The sequence below is a fragment of the Podarcis tiliguerta genome, assembly GCF_965153285.1.
Source record: "Podarcis tiliguerta genome assembly, chromosome: 11".
Taxonomy (NCBI): Eukaryota; Metazoa; Chordata; class Lepidosauria; order Squamata; family Lacertidae; genus Podarcis; species Podarcis tiliguerta.
In genome coordinates, this window is record NC_139544.1 from 17,469,241 (window position 1) to 17,491,269 (window position 22,029).

The following is a 22,029-nucleotide window of genomic DNA, read 5'->3' on the forward strand; positions in this document are numbered from 1 at the left end:
TAATGGCACAAGCTAGCCTCATGGAGCTTGTCTTTTTAATATTGGGTATTTGGTTCCAGTTTTGGAAGCAGTCTTTCATTTTTCTTCCATATCCTTTCTAATGATGCGTGACCAGATAATGAGCTCCGCCTAGATTATCTGCTAATAGAGGTACAGCTGCCCAACTCTTTACATGACTGATGCATAGTCCTTGGAATTAAACATTAGAGAGCACACAACATTTCTTAAGAAATCTGCACAGATATCAGATTTTGCAGAATTCACATTTGGAAGCCAAACAAGATCTGTTGGGTGTGCATCTAACTCCAGGGTTCCTCATCCCAACTCATACCAAAAGGAAAGATTCCACATCAGACCACAGGATTTATCTTTCTCATGTCTTAGTGTAATTCTCACTGTGGTATAGTCAAGTAACAGGCTTATCAAGTACAATACTGTTTGTGAGAACCAGGCAACAGTAGTTTAGCTGCTTTATAGTAATGAAGAGGCAATCCAATCTCATACAAACAATCACGAAATGATTGTGTTGTGTATCTTCTCAGCATAAATGTGTCACTCCTTGTAACAAGGGGTTAGCAAAGCAAGGACTCTGAAGTTTTGCAAAGAGTTGCAGGATGCCTTGTACAGCCTCTATGTGAAGAGCACCTGTTCACTTGGTACTGGTCTGAATCTGTCAACTGATTCCACAAAGGCCACCAAACAGATGCCAGTCAAGTAATGACTTTCTGCCACTATTGACCTAATACGGATGTGATCCAGTGACCCAAGGGGTGAAAGGTCATGTATCTTATTACCAAGTCCCTTGGCCACCACTTACCAGATTCAAATATTGGTGTTTATCATTACAATAAATTTAATAATCTGACTCATGGATCCCAAGAAGGAAAACTATCATCTTATATCTAAGTGATGAATACAATTAAATGTTAAGCCATCTAATCTGATAACCCCTGCAATGCTTAAAACAATGCATTTGAGGGTTTTTGTTTTTTTAAAAACACAGGAACTTAATCCAATGAGTTTTTGGCAATCAAAATTATTTCGGATTTGAAGCACCGACTTTCAATATTTCATTCCAGCTTTCTCCAGTATTCTTTCCCCCAAAGTAAAGTTACTCACTTCAAACTATCATTTAAAGATGATTTATTGGCATAAACAGGGATGCACTGAAAGTCATCTCTGAGAGCGAGAGCAAAAGCGAGCTTTAAGTGCTGTGCAAATCAAACATAATGGCAAACCTTGTATCTTTTGGTAAATATCACCATGTTCTATTAGTTACATAATAAATAACACGTGGTTGTCATCTACTGGGGTGGCTGATATGCCCTGCATATCACACAGTATGATCTGTGTAGACAGAAGAGGCATCTTTCTTCTGACTGCCATTTGCTTAGCTGTTTCCGTTTCATAGCTGGGTGTGGGCAATCAAGTGTCAGGAAGCTGAACACTTATAGAAACTTGAGAGATCTTAGGAGACAGGGGGTAATATTGTCTCCCAAATGGTGTGTGGTGCCTCCAACCAATCAGCCTCCATGTTTCCTGAAAGGAAGGTCAGTATGCAACTTGATAAAGTGGGAAAATGACGAGGAATTTATTTAACAAGGAAAGGAAGAAGCAAGAGGAGCATTTCAGATAAATGTGGCCTTTAAGAAAAGTTTTTTAAATGCAACAAAATTAGAAGTGGAAATAATCAAATAGGGTTTTTGTGCGGGGGGCGGGTTTGCAAGTGACCAATTAGCTGTCTGCTGTGACACAGTGTGGGACAGGAATGCACCTTTGGGCTTCTGTCACTCTCTGGCTGTGGAGCTGTTGCAGGACGAATGCTCTGCGAGGGCAGAAGGCTACTGCTGTTGCAATCTCTTCCAGTGGCTCTTCTTCCTTCCCTAATAATCAGTTCTCCTTGTCTGAATTTTCTCACGGAGTCTGTCTTCCAGAATCTCCTCACAAATCTTCATGTGAAAACAACCCCAACAGTAGCGAAAAAGGGAGAAAGATTCTGTTCCAGGCTTCCCTCAGGGGATTGCATTTCAAAATATTGCACTTAAATTAGACAGGGCAAGTAACACGGATGCAACATTTCTTTCTGGAGAGACTCTGGGCTGCAAAATATCCAGGAATACCATGGACGGTTCTGGCACAGTATAATGTCCGGCAAACATTTTAACCCTGTACCGGATATTCTGTGTGTGCATGTCAAAAGGATTGCTAGCATCTCTTTAAGCACTAGAGAGGGAGAGCATCTGAACATGCTCAGAGAGACCACCTTTAAAATGAAGGCCAGAGAATATTCAAAAAGCCATGCAAAAGGAATTTTACTGACAGCAGCAGGAGGTATCTGGTGTCCCTCTGTTAAGTACATCTTGAAGAATTTGGAAAAGGTTACTTTTCCAAAAATAAGGTTGACTGAGTCCAAACGAGAAGAGCAGTTTTTGGGGTGTTTATCTATTAATATTCTTTGTGGAGACTGGATTCTGTCATGTTATAGTTCTTGATTCTGTGACAGTGCATCAAATATTGTTTTAATTCTGAAATGGCTGGTTTTATGTGATAAGAGAGCAGCCAGTAACAGGAAATTGATGACTGCTGTAACTAGGGCATCTCCTTCAACGATAAAATAATAGAACTAATCTTTTATATGTTGTTCCACATTCATAATTGTATTTTCCCCCCTTCTGAAACCACTTGCTGGTCTGGAAAGGAGAGGTATCAGAGGAAGCTGATGTCAGGAAGGAAAAGTAACAGAACTTTGTGGGAGGAATATTCAGTGCTGTATCTGGAAAAAGTAGATTCATTCCTTCTCTCTTTCCAGACCTATCTGGATTACTAGAAAATCTATCTAACTGACAAGAAGGTGTAACTTGTGCCCTAGTGGCTTGGAAGGGGCCCTCACCTGCTTTGACCTGGCTGTGTTGCGATTCACAGCCCTCCTGGTCAGGAACATCCCAGATCCTGATATTTCAAGGTGCAAACCTAAGACCTAGGAACAGGCCCCAGCAATGTCATGGGTGGGCTCTGGTGATGTCATTAAACATGACACATTAGGCATTAACCGCAGTGCAGCATCTGAAAAGGAAGAACAGAGAACCTTGCACTTTTTCTTAAACACACTTCTGCCCATCTATCATTTCAATTTTTCTCCATACCCAAAATTATTCCTTATGCCCACCCCTAGGGTTTACAACTGGATTATTTTAGGGTGGAACAGGTGGGTACCTGGAAGAAAAAGGGGGGAAAATGCTAGTATGGGATTGGGAACCGGCAACCTTTGCCTTCACCAACCTAGTGCCCTCCAGATTTTTTTTGACCATAACGCTCATCAGTCTTGGAGTTGTTGTCCACAGCATCTAGGCTGGCAAAGAATGTTCCAATATCTTTGTTCAGTTAGCACTGCACGCCCCCACTGTCACTCCAAGAGCCAATTGCTGTGTAATTGTCTCTCCTTTTTCCTGCACGATGCACTTTATTATAGTTCTCTCTTGACTAACAGCACATATATTGATGCCTGGTTTTGATCCTGTCCAACGACTGCCAAAGCAACATATTGCTGATCCTGCCCAGTATTCATGAAGACAATAAAAAAATAAATAAAAACCCTGCCTTCTTAATAGGTTAATGAAGCATATATTTTCCTCTCTTTTTGTCGTTAACTGGGAATCACAAGAGAACTGTAGACTTGAAAAGCACGTATCAGACAGTTTACCTTTTACCTTATAGGCTTCTCCCCTCTTCCCATTTCTGTACTCTCATGGCAATCCTGATACTTCAATACTATATTGAAATAAGGGCTGTCAGCTATGCACTGTTGCCAAATACAGGTTTATCTTTGCTTGGTAAAGCCACAGATTGTGATGTTCTGCTGTCAAAGCAGTTGCTGCCCCCAATCCTGCACACATTTGCTTGTGTGAAGCAGTGGACACAGTAACAAGAAAAAGAAAAAAGGAGAATCAAATACTGAAGCACAAGTGCTTCAAAGAACAAGAACATCAATTCAGCAAACTATAAAACAATAAAACCATCCATACAGACTCTAAAAACAGCAAAACCATTTCATCAGATATAAAATTGATCTTCCATAAATGACTGGGTTGCACCTCAAGGAAAGCCTTCCTAAACAAAAATGTCTTCAGTAGGCACCTGAACATCATTGCGCTAGGCACTTGTCCGATTTCAGCTCGTGATTTATTGCAGATAACTGGAGCTGCAACACTAAAAGTCCGGTTTCTAGTGCAGGCTAAGTGCACCTCTGGGGCATATGGTACTCTCAGCCGTGCTCAATCCGAGAAGAGCAGTTGCCGGGCAGGGATATAGTGTACAAGGTGGCCCCTTAGATATCCTGGTTCCAAGTCATTTAAGGCTTCAAATGCTAAAAGCAGGGCCTTGAACTGTGCCATTGGTAGCCAGTTCAGTTCCTTCAGCAGGGGGGTTATATGGTGTGATGGGCTACCCCAGTCAACAATCTCACTGCTGCATTCTGCACCAGTTGCCCCTTCCAGATTAAGCCCAAAGGAAGCCATAAATAGAGCACTTTGCAGTAATCCAATCTTGAGGTTATCCACATCAAAAATATAGTGGCTGAGCTCTTTTGGTCCAGGAATGGCTGTAGTCGTCTTTCCAACTGAAGCTGGTAAAAGGGACTACTAGCCACCGAGACTACCTGTGCCTCAAGCAGGGCAGCCAACTCCTGGGGGCTGAGCCCTTTTGGTTTCCCCTAATATTTTTTGAGAGGTCGGGCCCCCCATGTCCCAAAAGACCAGGGGGAGGAGGAAGAGGCCAAACGTGGACCCAAGTGCGGCACAGCTTCAGTGGCCAGCTCCTGCTCCTCCTGCTGCTGCGGAGGGGGTCAAAGGAGTCTCCCACTTTTGGAGGCACCACCAGGAAAGCTCTGTGAGCCTCAGTCCTTTCATGCAGCTGTCTGGCAAAACATGAATTATTAGTTTAATATCCCACAAAACAGTGGTGTATCACTGCAGTTTGTGAGAGTAACCATGCTGGAGCATTTCCCCCCTCTTGTTTTCCCGCTGTAAAACAAGGTTCCGTTTAAGGTGCGTTCAGGCGGCTACCTTGGAAGTCTGGAGAGCGAGAGGGGTCGGTGCGCACCGACCCTCTCGCTCTCCAGGCTTCAGGTACCTTTCAACCTGCTCTTTGGGGCTGGCGGGGGGAAGCCCACCACCAGCCCCAAAGAGCAGGTCAGGGAGCAGCGGAAAGGCGCAGCGGAGAGGCTGCTGCCATAGTCGTGCGTCACCTCTCCAGCCGGGAGAGGGTCGCGGGGGGCTTCTTTAGCTCCGCGCGCGCTCTCCCGGCTGGAGAGGTGGTGCACAGCTAAAGAGGCTCCTGCCATAGCCGCGTGTCACCTCTCCAGCCGGGAGGGACGTGGGGCTATGGCGTCTTCACTCCATAGGACGCACACACATTTCCCCTTCATTTTTGAAGGGGGAAAAGTGTGTCCTATAGAGCGAAAAATACACCCTATCAGCTGATGGCAGCTGTAATCCAAAACATCAAATCACCAGATTGGGGAAGGCTGTGCCAGTATGTTACAATATAGAAGCAGCCTGTGAAGCATTTATCTATTCAGATTCCCAGTATCCAGTCAGAGGCTATCATGGTTTTTTTCTACTAGTTATAGCCACTTTTGTAGAAAGAGAGCATTCGCCTGGAGTTCAGGTATGTCTGGGTGTTGCCATGGCTCACTTGTGAGAACTAGATAGTCAGGAAGTGGCCCATGCATGAGGGACATGTATAGATCATGCCCTTACTGAACTCACCCTGATAATCTGGGAAGCCTTTCCAGATGGTCATTGGTCAGAGAAATGTAGCCAGAACTACTATAGAAATTCTATGAGCAGCAGGAGTTTAAATTAACTCACCTATCAGTTTGCTTGTGGGAGGGGATCTATTGTTTTGTATTTTTCCTCCACAATTGTGCCTGTTTAACATTATCTATCACTAAAATGTGGTTAATGTATAGGAAAATTGCTCTGCTAAAAGGTCCGTTTCCAGCAACTCCGTTTTCCCATCTCAGATTTCTGTTTTCTTGTTTTTTTATTATATGTTCCAAGATATTTTGGTGCTTACAAGTAAGAAAACATTCAAAAACCAATGTTTTAGATTAGGATTAATAATACACATCTGCTTTGCTTCTTCTTTTTTTCTAAAACCACAGAATCATGTCAATTAGCTCAATAACGTTTTAAAGGGCAGTCGCATTAAATTCAGACTGGAAAATATGGCACTGCAGTTAAATTTATCTGCCTTGATGCAGATAATGCCAGCATAATGTCATCTTTGGGAAATTGTGCATCTATCATAAACTTATTAATAATATACCTAAGTACTTCTGAAGTGGTGTCACAAGGACTGGGTTATTAGTGGACTGGTACTGCTCCAGAATAAATGATTTTGTAGCCTAAAAGGAGAAAATATTTGGACAATATGTACTGTACTTATAAAGAGGCACAACTTGAACACCACAAACATTATTGGGTGTCTGAAGCACTGCAGATTTCCCTTCTTACATCTCTTGAACTCATTGGCAGACACCTGTTTCTCTGCGAAGAGCTGATTCTTTGGATTGCGACCATTTAATCTCCTTAAAACTAATGTAATTCTGAATTGAAGAGAATATGGTATGAATTAAAGCAGCTGTTTATAGTTAAACTAATGGAGTCATGTAAATATAACCCATTCTTGCATCAGTTGGCAGCTACAGATGTGTGCGCGCACACACACACACATACATACAGTGAATGTCCAAATTTGATTATTCACATGCAAATGTTCACAGTTCCATGTAAATGTTGTGTGAATATACTACATATACTAGAAAGTTCTGAATATGTGTGTGTGCATACACAGATAGACACACACACACAAACTGCAGTGAATGTCCAATTTTTGGTATATAACATTCATATGCTGAAAATCCCAAACAAATGTAACTCTCTGAAAAGTCAAGAGATTTACCAGTGACCATGATCAGTCGCCTAAAAGTCATTGTCAACTTGATTATATCACAAAATGAAGATATATATTCTGCTTGAGAGTGTCTGTCTACAAGGCAGTCTTCCTAGCAAATCATTTCAAACTTCTTCAATTGGCCCAAAGGAATATCTGCAAACATTTTCATGGACACAAGGAAGAACAAACAGGATGTATCCTCCAAGTATGAGCACAAAGAACGCATTTTGAAACTAAGTTGATGTTACTAAACATTTCTTACATTTTATGGAGGGTGGATACAATAAAGGTAAAGGTAAGTTTGAATGAGGAAATTAAGTGGCTTTGATCTTAACTTTTCCCATGACTATTACTGGGTTCATTTTTTCAGGATATAGCTTTCTGCACCACACTCACCAGCTCCCTCTTCCCCTCCAAATGCTTGGGTTATGTTGCGGGGCAGGGGATGCAGATGGAGTGGGTGTTTGTGGAATAGGTGCTCTCCTTACATGAAAGGGAGCAATTTAGGATTGAAGCCATTGGCTTCATGGGCATTTAAAATGCAGCTAGATACCATTCTTCAGGACCACCAGCTCCATGTTTTATTACCTCTTTGAAAGTACAAGGAAAAATGCTACCCTACCAGTTATTACACTGGACTTTACACACAATTTTCCCCATCCAGTGCAGTGCCGCTGGTGCAGTCCTGCTGCTAATTCTTCGGTCTGCCTTTGGCACGAGCAATGATGCAGAAAGAAATCTGCATGGATGACTTGCATGTATCAGGTTTGCTAAGTCAGTATACCTACCCAAGCAGTTTTCCACTTAGAAGCACCCTTAATCTGATTTAGCTTTCTTTGGATTTTGCTCAGTGCCCAATGAAGGCAGAGTTTAGCTTTCAAATTTCAAGTTTGGGATTGTCTGCGGTGAAAAGGGGGTGCAATGAAATTGCCTGTGTAATTTCAGATCTGGCAAATTTGACCTAGAAACACCAACTTTATATATATATATATATATATATATATATATATATATATATATATATATGACATCACATGTCATTTTTCCAGAATTATTTAGAAACACTTTCCCCCCATTTAATTGCCAATTCTAAAAATCTCTCATGATGTCACTGAAATAATGCTTGATGTCAGTTCCTACACACAACATAAGCAGCTTTTCATCTGGCCACACTTGATTAACTTTGTGTATCCTTTGTGGTATGTATGGGAAAGAATGAAACAACCTGGCTGGAGCTGTGATTTGATTAAAAAAAGGAAAAGAAAGGCAAAACCTAAAACCCCGAAGAACACTGAAATGGCTTTGCTTTGGTGACTTCATTTTCAGCTTGATGAAACTCAGATCACTTATGGGAATGTCCCGGACAATTTCAAAATATTGTGGCAAATTGAGGAAGACATAAAGAGGGCTTGACTCTATAAGACATTTAAAATAATCTAATCTACAAAGTGGAATGAATCAGCATTTTGGCAGCTCTTTAAAAAACACACACAGTACAAACTAATTCCAAAAGTTTAGGGTTGGGGGAAGAGAAAATCTAAATCTCTTACCTTCTCAATGTCTGTAGCACAATGATTCCCCCCCCCCCCCAAAAAAATGCACTCTCTTTTCAGGGTCAACCCAAAATCATCTAGGAAGAATGCAAATAAGGAAATTAGCTTTTAATGGCTCCAATCCTAAACACACTTGCTGGAGAATGTCCCACTGAACTTACTTCTCCATTTATGTATAGGATTGCAATGTATGAGACAGACCTGGATTTTTGCACATTTCCTACCGGTGCAAGAACTCTGGTGTATGCATAACTTCCCCCAGGCCATAAAATGGTTCTTCACATTTATTTCAACTTAGGCATCTGATCCATCTGCAGTCAGATTTGCTGCCTCTGTGGATAGGAATGGAAACTCATGTACAATGAAACACACAGTAACATGCAGTTGTGAGAAGATAATAAAGACCTAACCCTAACCCTAATGCAAAATTGATGCCCAAGACATCTAGTGAAGGGCATCTAGTGAAGGTGAATGGAATACACCAAGAGAAAGAATTCATGGGTAGAGAGATGGACTCCTTCAGAACTTCAGCATGAGATGACCTGGCAGTAAGGAACTTGAAAACAAGGTTGAAGAACTTCTAAACACATTTACTACAGAGTAAGCCCCAATGAATACTGTGAAACTCACACCTGAGTAAATATGTGCAGGACTGCACTGTTGGATGCTTAACAAGGAGAATCCAAAATGCCTCTTTTCTTATTGCACATATAGTTTTATTCAGTGGAGGTTCCCTAAGTGGAAGGGAGAATTTGGGGGCAATATTTGGGCATATATTGAATGGGTGTGCCAGACTGGGTCAATTAGTTTTGCACATCTGTGAAATCGAAAAGCAGAACGCAGGTATGTTAAAGCTCAATATGATATCAGCACAGCTGAAATTGGAGACCTCCAAATATGACCATTTTTATGTATCTCAAAATGTTACTTTTCAGTGGGATGAATCCCTGGATTTGGGAGTCAAACAAAATCATTGGGGAAGAAAATGAATTACCTTTAGTTCAACATGGCTGTGAGAATCAGTATGAAGTATAGTCTCAACTCCACTGAAATTAATAGTTCATTTTTACAGGCTTCAGAAAGGTGACAATGTGATTTTGCTTCTTGTTCTAATATATGCACCTATTTGTACTTTGTTTAGCTGCATGGATATCTACTATAAAATATATGAATTTAAAAATCCACAGCTTGGTGGTTGCCAACAACTCTACACCCTTCTCTTTATCTTTTGCATGCCATTTTGACTTATTCATTTGGCTTTATGTAGTTCTTGCTGATTTATTTTTTCTCATTTCTCTTCAATTATATATTGAATTAACCACTTCTTAGAATATTCCTTATATGACTTGATAATTCTTCTTCCCACTTTGCCTCGGCCCTCATCCCTTTCAAATCCTATGCAGTTATTTTATTGTTACCCTTCTTGCCAACCCACTTTGCACATTATTATTCAACGCCATATTTCAACGTATTTTTTGTCCATGCTTTTAATCCATACACAGTTTTAGACATATTTGTTATATGATCTGTATTGTTTTATTGGTACTGTTGCTGTAGGTCTGTCATGGCCTTTGGCTAGAACAATAAACTTATACTGATTGATTGAACTTATTCGTCCTCTCAACAGGTGTTCCTTCCTATATTTTTCTGAATTTTATATATATATTATTTCTGAACCTTATAAATTTTTCTGAACCTATGCTTTTAATTTCTGCTCCTGAGGCTATAAACTTCTTTAAATGGGTCTGGATATTGATGGATAAAATAAGTGGGAGATATTAATGATGGCAATCACTTGGTCTATTAATAGCATGGTAAATGAACCAATGGGATTTGGAGAGCTAAACAGGATTATCAATCTTAAAACATTTGGGTTCTAAAAGCAACCCTGTAACATCTGATTTATTGTATCTTTACATTTTGTTCACTTCGCTCTCCAAATATTTCACATACCTGTGGGTGGAAATGCAACATTTCATGCCTCACTTCAAGTATACTCACAAACAATTTATTTACTTAAAAGCATTTTTTTCACCTCTGACAAAAAGAGGCCTGGAGTGGTTTTCAAAGTAGACAGTCCCTACCATCAGGCTAACAATCTAAAAGACATGACACAGAAGGAGAAAGGGATTAGGAGAGAAAAAGAAAACAAGCAAATTTAGACACCAGTAGAGCTTTATGCTCATTTTGTCCTATTGAAGAAAACTAGTGTATTATTATTATTATTATTATTATTATTATTATTAGGTGAACCAATTACTTATCTGGGCTGAGCAATCATAGAATCATACAATCGTAAAATTGGAAGCAACTTCCAAGGGTCAATTAGTCCAACCCTCTGTAATGGAGGAATCTCACCTAAAGCATCCATGACAGTAGCATATTTCCCTTCTTTTTTTTGCAGGGAGTGTAAGAAGAATAGGAAGGCTTTGGGCCTGTGAAATGATACAGGCTGCAACATATAAAGTCCAGTCAGTCATAAAAAGGTCTTCAGAAAAGGCTTGTGCAACGTGTTATGCAGGGTATTGTGCAAATGGAACAACTTACTTGGATTCAGGGTCACTTTTCCACCCAGCGCTCTTCTGCATGGTCAGAAGAAACCCTTTCATGAACAGAAGAGCATCTTTGGTTTTTCAAGGGTGTCCTAAAAGAAGCATCTCATGATGTGCCCACATTTTTAAAATTGCAGATGTTTATATAATCATTGTGTACCAGATTTTTTTTTTTTTAAATGCACCAGTAATCTTAATTTTGTCCTAAAAGTGGATGGGAGCAGCTCACACATTTCTGCTGAAAGAGGAAGAGCCAGGTCTGACAGTTTCCCTACATTAAAAAGTTGCAGGAGAGCAGGGCAGTCTGCCCGTTCTGCAATTAAGTTGGAAAAGTAAGCAGATCTGGCTTGTTTCAAACGTGCCTGCACACATTTATATGTCTCAAACCTCTAAATGTACACGAAGTCAAGAAGCCCTCAAAGCACATTTAACTTATGGTGTATAGCCTTATTTAATGTTCTCCATATATCAAGATTAGAATACAGGAGTAACTGCCAATAAGTGGAGTAATGGGTGAACTTTGATTAGTAGTGAAAAGTCCAACTATGTTTGCATAATGGGGACTGATCACTATCCTTTCACCAGCTGAGGTCATGTTCCAAAGAAGCTTTGCATTCAGCTTACAGGTTGCTTCATAACAGGCCCAATCCAGGACCGCAGAATTCCAGAGTACCCAGAATAATTGCAGGCTAGTGTGAGTTGGAAGGAAAGCAAAGAATGGTAGGTCTATGTTTGAATGGAGACGAGATTATCAACTCCACAACCTTTCTCTCTCAGAACCATACACTATCCAACCTGTTCAGTCTCTTATACCCTCCCTATGTCTGAAACAGTAAAGTAGTGATATATAGTATGGCATTCAGAGATGAGAAACAGGAGTTAAAATTTAGTTTTTCACTCCTTAGTGAACAGGCACATAATTGGGCTATTCGGATTTTTCTCCATTTTATACTGTAGAAAGTTAATCTAGTCCAGAAATGAATCAATTTCCTTTGACTATGCCCTAAATCTGATAGCAACTGATTCTAGATGTTCATTTTCACTGTGATTATATGCTTGAACCTTCAACTCAGAAGAAATATTTTACGTGACTCTTTCTTTGCTGCCATTGCTGCACAGCAAATGTTTACTTTCTTTTGAATTGCCCCCTATGAAACGTAGTGATTTTGGTTGTTGTTTTTTTAAATCTGTCCTCCATCTCTCATCATGCCCCCAGATTCACTAATACCAATGAGAAATGTTTCCCTTGGTGCCAGAAGACATCAGTTGAGGGGCTCTTGGTATCTATCTGCACTTCATGCCATTGGCTTTGGCTCACCTTCTCTTTGTTTCAGCAGATGAATTTCCCATTTTAATCTCCTGGGTTTCTATATTTCATTTTAGAAGCCAAATACACAGTATCTCCAAGTTTTCTGTTCTATTGCCAAGATTTTGCATGAGAACTAGAACAGCTTCCACAACCTCTGAGATTTACATCCCAATATGTTTCATGTCCATGTCAAAGGGATTTCTGACAGTTGGGAAACCTAGTTAAGACTCATTGTTTAATATGTCTTCTTTTCTGTGAGTCCTACCTGTTCCTTCTTCTGAATCACCTCAAAGCTAACAGAAGATACTTATGGCTGAAACTTACTAGTTTATGGAGCTCATAGGCTTTGCAGAAGCCAGGTGTACAAGGCCAAGTGAACAAAAAACATCTGTATAAATATCTCCTTTGACATCCTGGAGTAAGTATAGCAGAACATCAAATATATAGAGAGTTTACACCAGATTGTAATACCCTACTGTCATCCAATATGAAAATCATATCTTCCAGGTTTAGGACTGGCTTGTAAAAGAACAAAACATTTTTGTTGGCATCCGTCTGTCTTGGGAGACAATGGAGGAGTTTGGGTTGGATTTGGATTTGGGGTTGAAGTCAAACGGTTGGAAAATTACAGCACCTGCTGTGGCTGTAGGGACCAATACAGCAGAGAACAATACAAATAACTAGTTAAACATGTTCACCAATATCTATTGATATCACAAAATAGCAAAGGAGATTGACTGAAATTGAGCTCATTTTACAGACATTACTCATAACAACCCCATTGGCTTCAAGGGGGATTACTCATGTAAGTGGCTTGGTCCTATAATACTACTTTATTTTCCCATTCATTTGTTTCTCAATGAGGCTTTAGTTTGATGATATAATATATTCAGTTGATATAAATATTCAATTAGATTTCTTTCAAGTGGTTGCTATCAAACATACAGTGTCATGTTACAACTTTCTATTTCCAGCTAATAGTTTTTCAACCAGAAGCCTGGGGATTTATTTATTTAAATATGCATTTCTACTTTGAGTTATTGCTGCTGTTGTTGTTATTATTATTAAACAAAGTGGTTACATTTTCTTTCCTGTGGAAAGATTTATACAATGATTACAACTTCTGGATCCTTTAGAATAAGTTTACAAGATTGTTTATTTTGAAAGAACTCTTCTTTCAATTCTAAGGCCCATATGACCAAATCTAGACACTGGCAGAGGAATAGGGGCATGGGGGGAGCGCACCGTCCCCAGTGGCACAATCCTGGTGGGGTGCCATCATGGCTTCCCCTCCCCCCAGCGCTGTGCACCATGCCCCTGCAGGCGTTGCACCACACCCCCAGGATGCGTGCTACAGCCCTGCGGGCAGCATGCCACGCCCCCGCCTGCTCTTCACCCCCCCCTGCCAGAGCTTGAAGTAGATGAAAAGAGTTCCTGGATAATCAGGGGCTCTTTCCTCACTTCTGTTGTCACATCAGAGAAACTGCCTGTGCATACAGTACCATGGTCAGTTCCCTGGTTAGAAACATGTGTGCCCTAAAGGATATTCTTCTTTATTGAGGTACTAATTATTCTTTCATGAAGCAATATTTTAAAGTGATACAAAAATTAGCGTTTCAACTAGATGATTAAGACTGAAATACTGGAGCCTAACAGCGACAGCTCAATTTCATTTACATTTCCACAACTGCAAACAACGAAACTGCCTTTTACTGAGGGTACTATAGCCATATTGCCTACTCTAGCTGGCAGTGCTCCAAGGTCCCAGGTCAAAGGTTTCCCCCCATCAGCTGCCCAAAATCATTTTAAGATACTAGAGGTATCCAAAGTATATGTTCCATAACTGGCTATGAAACATGTGCTCTATTTCCTCAGGCAATGTAGGTCCAGAGGTCCCAAGTATCCCTCACTGTGAGGAATATGTTGAATGTAGCTCAGCTTATGAAACTGTCCCATCTTACTTATTTCACTGGTTTTGCAAAGTCCTCATTTCTTACTAGTCATTAAGACCTACATTTAAGCAAGAGTTTTCCTTACTGAATTCTTCTTCAAGTTGAAGGTCACTGTTCACATATTTTAGCTTGGACTAAAAGGCATTGTTGTTGTGCAAACCATGTAAGAGAAGATGAGTTGGATCTTGCGTGTACCTTCCACAAATTGACTCCTTCCATTTGCAGAAGGAACTGAGATCCAGCAGAGGCTAGAGGAAGAGCAGAAGCTGACCTAGCTGCAGATCCCATACTGTTTTGGAAGGCCTCCCCACCTATCTTTTAATGGAGCACAGGGAGCTGCAGTGGGAAGGAGAAATGGGCAAAATGCTCATTCTTCCAGGGGAATGCATCATCCTCTCTTTGGGTGGAGTGGCAGGGAATACTGGGCCCACTGAGGGGAAGAAGCACAGGATTCTGCCTTAGACCAATTCAGGTCATTGCTCCATCTGGCTTACTATTGTCTATGCCTTGAGTCAACAGAAGTGTAGTGTCCAGATCAAGGGAAACAACAGTACTGCTTTATTCTGCCTTGGTCAGACCACACCTTAAGTACTGTGTCCATATCTGGGCAACACAATTTCAGAAGGATATTGACAAGCTGCAACGTGTGCAGAGGAGGGCAACCAAGATGATCAAGGGTCTGGGAACCAAGCCTTCTGAAGAATGGTTGAAAGAGCTGGGTATGTTTAGCCTGGAAAAGAGGAGAGAGGAGATATGATATCTCTCTTCAAGTATCTCAAGGACTGTCACATGGAAGAGGGAACAAGCTTGTTTTTGCCTCCTCTGGAGGTTGGGACTTGAACCAATGTCTTCAAATTACAAGAAAGGAGATTCTGTCTAAGCATCAGGAAAAAACTTTCTGGTCTCCCTCAGGAGGTTGTTGACTCTCCTTCCTTGAAAGTTTATAAGCAGAAGTTGGATGGTCATCTGTCATGGATGCTTTAGCTGAGATCCCTGCATTGCAGGGGATTGGACCAGATGACCCTTGGGATCCCTTGCAACTTTACAGTTTTATGATTCTATGAGTCTCCAATGTGACCCCTGTGGGCACCATAATGCCATCAGACACCTCCATTACTTCTAAGTGTGCAAGCCATGTGATTCACACTACTTCACAGGTCACAATCTGAGCCTTCTGTTGAGGGATCTTCATGCCCATCAGGAAAAAGCTGGACATCCTTTTTTGTAACACGATTACGCCATCTTCTAGCTCCAAAAAGGTGTGAACTGTGAACTCCTGCCTACATGCAACCCAATCCATTGGCTGTGCCAAGCAACCTACTAATCGAAGCTAACTTACCAACAAAGATACAAAATCAATTTGTTTGTTTTCTTCTTTTCATGTATGAATTGCTCCTTATGAAACATCTCAAGGTGATTTAACAGTAAGTATATGATGCTTAGGTTTTAGGGTAAATGGGATGTCCTGGGGGGGAGGAGCGTCAAGTAGGTTTCATTTATGCAAGGTACCTTGTACAGAAAACTGAAAACCAGGAGATTTACTTCTTCTTACTGAACAATTGTGTAGAATAGTGCTGGTAGAACTCTCCTTTCAAGTACAGTGGTATCTCGGGTTACATACGCTTCAGGTTACAGACTCCGCTAACCCAGAAATATTACCTCGGGTTAAGAACTTTGCTTCAGGATGAGAACAGAAATTGTGCAGTGGTGGCACAGAGGCAGCAGGAGGCCCCATTAGCTAAAGTGTTGCTTCAGGTTAAGAACAGTTTCAGGTTAAGAACAGACCTCCAGAACAAATTAAGTTCTTAACCCGAGGTACCACTGTAAAAGGTCCAGAAACCTACTTGTTGTTTTTAAATGGCTGAAATAAATAAAAGTAAATCAAGGAATAGCCTAGCCCCCTATATCCCCATCCACACCCCATGGCCACATCAGTTTTGAAAACACAAAATGCTATATGGTGTGCAGTCTACAATGGGCCACATCCATCAGCAACACTACTGCAAATATTTTTCAATGAAATGGTCTTATAAGGAGCTGGCAAAGGTGAAGCATCCCCCCTGCCCCCCGTTCTGTTCTCACCATTGTTTTGAGTCTCATTTCCTAATTAATGACAGTATAATTTATTCCTCATGTTATTAAAAGACAACACTTTTGAAGAAAATGACAATGTTTACCTTCCCTGGGAACACTGGTTGCTTAAGACATAAACACATTGCCAGGATGTTTATAAAATAACTGCCAATTAGAACTTTGAATTAAAAAAGGTTTACCAGCCTGAATCTACAGATTCAGATCGGATGAAAAGTATGAAATGAAGTAGTTTGCACTTCATCTCTTGCTTCAGTCTTATTTTATGGCTCTCTCTTCTCACAACAGTTGTGAATATAGATGGGATTTACAATAGTACTAAGCTCTCCTACCAAGAGACACATATAAAACTGTCATTGGGCAGCTCATGCTGTCTGAAGTTAGTGGATGTTGACAAAGAACATTGCTAAGACTTAGAAGGCACTGAATTTTCTTCCAACTCAGAGTGAGACAAGACTTGGGCCTGGGGGAAGGGAGTTATTGGCGAGTTTATTTAACTGTTCACTATAACCTCCTTGTCTCGACAAGCATCCAGGACTGGCAATCTTAAGAATGACTTTTTTCTCACTTGTCAACTTGATGGAAGGAAAGACCTTAAAAGAAGAGCTCTCTAAAAAGCTAATTTGCTAGAAGCCTGTGCATGTAATGGGTCCGATGTAATGATTAGAATGCTAATGTTTAAAAAAGCTTGAACATTTTGGAACGCAGTGGAATATGGACTTTATCAAGCTGATGTTTTAATGAGGAGAAAAATGCCACCAGTTGTCTTGCCAAGCCAAAATCTTTCTGCTTCTAAGAATACCATTGACATGTCCCTAGATACAATCAAAGAAACATCTGCACTGCTTCCAGGCTGCTATTGTTGCTGCTAGAAACCAGGGACGTATTCAGACATATGCAAAAATGGACTTTGGAGTAAATCATCATCAGATAGACGTTTTAAAACCTGTGTTTGAATCCCCAAAGCTATAAGTTTTGAAGGGGAAAGAAGACATCTAAGACATAACAGAACATTGACATTAATACATCTAAGCAGATTTGATAATGTAGGTATGATTTCCTAACATTAAAACATGTCTGCAAAACCTTTAATTTGTTATAATTCATTGCTATATTTTGATATAATTCCTTGACTGAGAGGAAGAGACTTGAGAATTACAACCACATGAAGTCTAGCATGCTTTTAAAGATATTTTGTCTTCCATTCTCTGGAACTATTTTTCATCAAGGTATCTAGTAAATTATGCTAGAACTCAAGTAGCTGCAGTCTACAAATCCCTTCCTCTCTAGCAATCGTAATGAAGCTAATGCACATAATTACAAAGTAAGTTGTTTATGGACTGAAACTTCATTTCCTTCAAGCTGTATTAAATGTATCTTTATATCTACGTGAAAGAGTAAAGCAAAAGGGAAACTACATCATCTACTGTACCTCCTTGAGTTCTTCATTGCACAGAAGATGTAAGCCAGTTGTAAATATTGTGTTTCTTACTGTATTTTAGTGCTTCATTTTAAAGCAACACAGGAACAAGTAACAGTAGTATAAAACATGGCCTGTAACAGTGCATAAAGAGTAAACATTTACAATGTTGGAAGGAATGCCGTACAGTAAATATAGACAAACCACAGTGTTTGGACATTAAAGGTTATTTGAATGGTGTGTCAAACATATGTAATCTTTAGAGCAGGGAGCCAGGTTTTCGTGCTCAGATTCAGGGCAATGGGAAGCACAGGTATTTGTGGCACATTTATTTTGTGGTTATTCTACTAACCAGTGATTTTGAGAAATTTACTACCTGATATACTTTGTGGGTTCTATCCAATGAAGTTGACCAGTTAGTGCAAAGACTTCTGTGCGCAACATATTGCAGATATTAATACTGTGCAGTTTGAAACAACTGGGTGTATAAAAACGGACTCCTTTTGGAAACGAAGCAGCCCAATGAAGAGTGAGCCTGATCAGTGGTCGCACAATATAGAGTACTGGTGTGGCTAGATAGTGGTAGAAGGGGAATGAAATAGGGCATATCTAGCTGGAATGCTAAACTGGAACAATAACATTTTGTTGTATGTCCCGCTTTTGAATCCATCTTTTGAACCTTTTAAAAAGAATGACTAAGTGAAACTTGGTCAATTTGTCCATTACAACATATTTAAAGCTTGCTTTTGCCTTCAAAGAACTTACTTACCATAAACTCCTTTACCCCCATGCACCAATTTGATTGTGATGATCTAAAATTTCTGGCAACATTGCCTCTTCATAACATAAACGTAATCTTGCAATAAATCCCCCCCCCCCTTTCAGTGCATGTGTGGAGTTAGTGACATCAAATGGGTTTTGCCATCTTTACAGCCCCCCTTTTATATGACTTATAAATTAATCTTATTCCAAAGATACTTTAACTATCAGTGCTTACACACTGCCAAAGTAAATTTAAAACAGATTCTACCATATTATATTTTAAAATAAAAAGGCGACTAAAGGGTTGCACCACTCATCTCACTTTTCAGGCCAAGGGAGCTGGCATTTGTCCACAGACAGGTTTCTGGGTCATGTGGCCAGCATGACTGAACCGCTTCTGGAGCAACGGGACACCGTCACGGAAGCCAGAGCGCACGGAAACGCCATTTACCTTCCCACTGCTGCGGTACCTATTTATCTACTTGCACTGGTGTGCTTTCAAACTGCTAGGTTGGCAAAAGCCAGGACAGAGCAATGGGAGCTCACCCTGTCATGGGGATTTGAACTGCCGACCTTCCGATTGGCAAGCCCCAGAGGCTCAGTGCTTTGGACGTGGCTAGCACTGTGCTCCTCCTTCCGCTGAACTACCCTAGAATACGCTGTCACTCCAAAGCTGCTCCATCTCAAGATGCCAGAAAAGCCTTTGTCGACCTGCCACCTTCCAGACGTTTCGGACCACAACTCCCAACAGCCCCAACCTGCAGCACCAAACCCCTGGAAGGCACCAGGTTGGTGAAGGCTGAACTACAGAGACTGAACACTATCTATCCCACATGCGCACCTTTGGCTTGTGCAGGGTTTCCTAAAACTTGGGTCTCCAGCTGTTGTTTGGGGACTAAAATTCCCCGACCCCAGGCCCTGCTAGCTAGGGATGATGGGAGTTGTAGTCCAAAAAAACCAACAACTGGAGACCCTAATCCTGCTTTTAGCGGCGGAATAGTTTGGAGAGACCAGACTTTTTCCAACCACCCCACAGGACATGGGCGCAGCCAGGATTTGTGTTAGAGGCTGCATGCCTTTTGTTAGGGGACGGGGCAGAGCAGAATCCGTTTACTATGCCTTTTTATTTATTTTTATTTATTGGGGTGGGGGTGGCAGCATGCCCCAGGAGCAGGGCTGGATTTAGGTCTGATGAGGCCCAAAGCTACTGAAGGTAATGGGGCCCTTTATATGTCCAGCTGTCCTTTGTCAACAACAAATTGTTGCTGTTTACTGTGTTGAATATATGCTATATATGGTAATTTATGGACCTAAGTGGTATCTAAAGCCATTTGCACATGCAGAATGTAGGCACCCTATATATAGAAATGAGCAAACCAGTGATATTTTAGGGAGTAAGCTAGCAGGCACCGCCCATTACATCACAGGAGCCTACAGAACACAAAACAGTTGCTGTATATAGGTTTTATTTTATTTGTTTTTTATCTTATATTTTGGAAATGTACATCTTCTTTCCCCCTTTAATTTTTTTTGGGCCCCCCAAGAGCGTGGGGCCCTAAGCTAGAGCTTGTTTAGCTTATAGGTAAATCCGCCACTGCCCAGGAACAGCGATTTGAAGAACCAAGCGGCAGTGTGACCAAACCCTTTTTTTTGTTTTGTTTTGTTTTTTGTAGCGCTCTGGGGAATTTTTTTTTTAACCATTCGTGATTCAAATCATCTGGGGCTTAAAGAGGCGCAGAAAAAGGCCTAAAGTTACCTCAGACCCAAACAAACAACCAACGGGCCTTCAGGGCTTCTGAGGCAGAAAGCAGCGCGGAGCGGAGGCCGCCTGCCCTTGTTGAGGCAGCTTCTCTCCCTGACAGAAAGCCCGGCGAGCTCGGGCCGTTTCCGAGTCCGAAACCCTTCAGCTCCGCTCCGCTTCCTCAGCCCTGAAGCGACGCGTCTCCGGCTCGCTCCGCCTCCTGCCACGGTGTCCGTTATTGGGGGGGGCTGCGGGGCCTACAGAGCCGAGACGCGCAGGCGCCGGGAGGCCGGGGGCGCGCGCCTCCCTCTCAAGGCCGACCGCGGTCTCCAGTCGCGGCCACGGAGGGGAAGAGGAGATGGGCCGCCTCGCCGCCCTTTCGCCCTGGCTGCTCGCGGCCGCGTGCCTCCTCCTACTGGCGTTCGTCTGGGGGGCCGAGGGCTTCAAGAAGAGAGGACCCGCCGTGACCGCCAAGGTGACTATGGCTGGGTATCGTTCCCTGCCCCTCTCCCCCCCCTCTTTCCTTGGCTTGAGGGTGAACGTCTTTCCACGCCGGCCTCCTCAGAGTTTCCCAAACTTGGCTCGACAGCTGGATTTTATTTTTTTAATACAACTCCCGTCGTCCCTGACCGCTGGTCTTTTTAACTAGGAATGATGGGAGTTGTAGTCCGGAAAAAACCCACACAGCTGGAGAGCCAAAGGGTTGTTGTGGCGCAAGGAAAAATGCTGGCCACCACGTAGGCATGCAGATGTGCTTGTAATGCCAGAAAATTGCTTTTCCTCTCTATTTTCCAGGTGTGTGCTTGATGAATAACCAAGCTTTTTGGGGGGTGGAGCGGGGCTGGAGGCGAGTGAGGACATCATCATCATCATCATCATCGTTGTTGTTGTTATTGTTATTATTAATTGAATTTATATACCCGCAGGTCTCAGGGCAGTTCAAAGGATAAAATCAGATGCTCCCATGTTGGGTGAAATTTATATTTTACATGCGTAGTAATAGTTCCTGCATATTGTATGAGAGCCACTGGCTGGACACGAGCCTATGACCGTTCAGTAAACTTGCATCTTATGCACGTTTAACTTGTGCACATTCGGCATTCAGGCCCATGTAATTTAGTTAATCACCCACCCACAGTAGACTGCTTTCCAAGGTGAATGTATTGTTTGCACGTATATTGTTCCCTACACTTTATGTTGCTTAATCCACGGTGTGGCCGATATATTCTTATTCAGTAGACTTTTGCTGGTACAACTCTTGAGGTAGAGCTAGGCATCAAAAAGAAACGGGCAGCTGTTGCGGCATTCTAATACTGAGTTGGGATGGGGACTTTGTGGCCCTCCAGATGTTGCTGGATGACAGCTCTGATGCACCCTATTGGCCTTGCTGGCTAGGGCTGAAGGGAGTTGGAGACCAACCACATCTGAATGGCCGCAGGTTCCTCATCCCTCTTCTATTGGATGCAACTACTCTGTGATTTCCCCATGGCTACTACTGATACCCAGTGAGGTGAGGTGGTGAAATGCACAGAGCAACTGTGTATTGTTGGTGTGAGGACTTAAACTTGTGCAGTGGGGGTTCTCCCAATCCCCTCCATACCCTTTGAATTTCCACAATTATCTTGGGGTGGTGATATTGGGAGCGTCCCCAGAACAGCTTGCAGAGGACGGAAATGGTGGGGGGTCATGGTG

General features: G+C 41.8%; 1 protein-coding gene and 1 long non-coding RNA gene across 3 annotated transcripts in view; one reads left to right on the top strand and one right to left on the bottom strand.

Annotated features, from left to right (window-relative positions):
• LOC310660082 lies at positions 1-20,448 on the bottom strand. 2 transcript variants are annotated; one of them, XR_014503144.1, is made up of 4 exons: positions 20,360-20,448; positions 8,508-10,609; positions 2,891-3,063; positions 1-189 (listed from the first exon to the last, which is right to left on the bottom strand). It is a non-coding gene; the product is annotated as an uncharacterized lncRNA (long non-coding RNA). The 2 variants fall into 2 exon arrangements; XR_014503145.1 differs by lacking the exon at positions 1-189 and having other exon boundaries at positions 1,127-3,063.
• Positions 20,336-22,029, top strand: part of PPIC (peptidylprolyl isomerase C) — an 11,110-nt gene continuing 9,416 nt past the window's right edge. Inside the window, exon 1 of the mRNA XM_083404400.1 lies at positions 20,336-20,812. Coding sequence (XP_083260526.1) covers positions 20,696-20,812 — 117 coding nt within the window. The 5' untranslated portion in view covers positions 20,336-20,695. The remainder of the gene's footprint in view (positions 20,813-22,029) is intronic.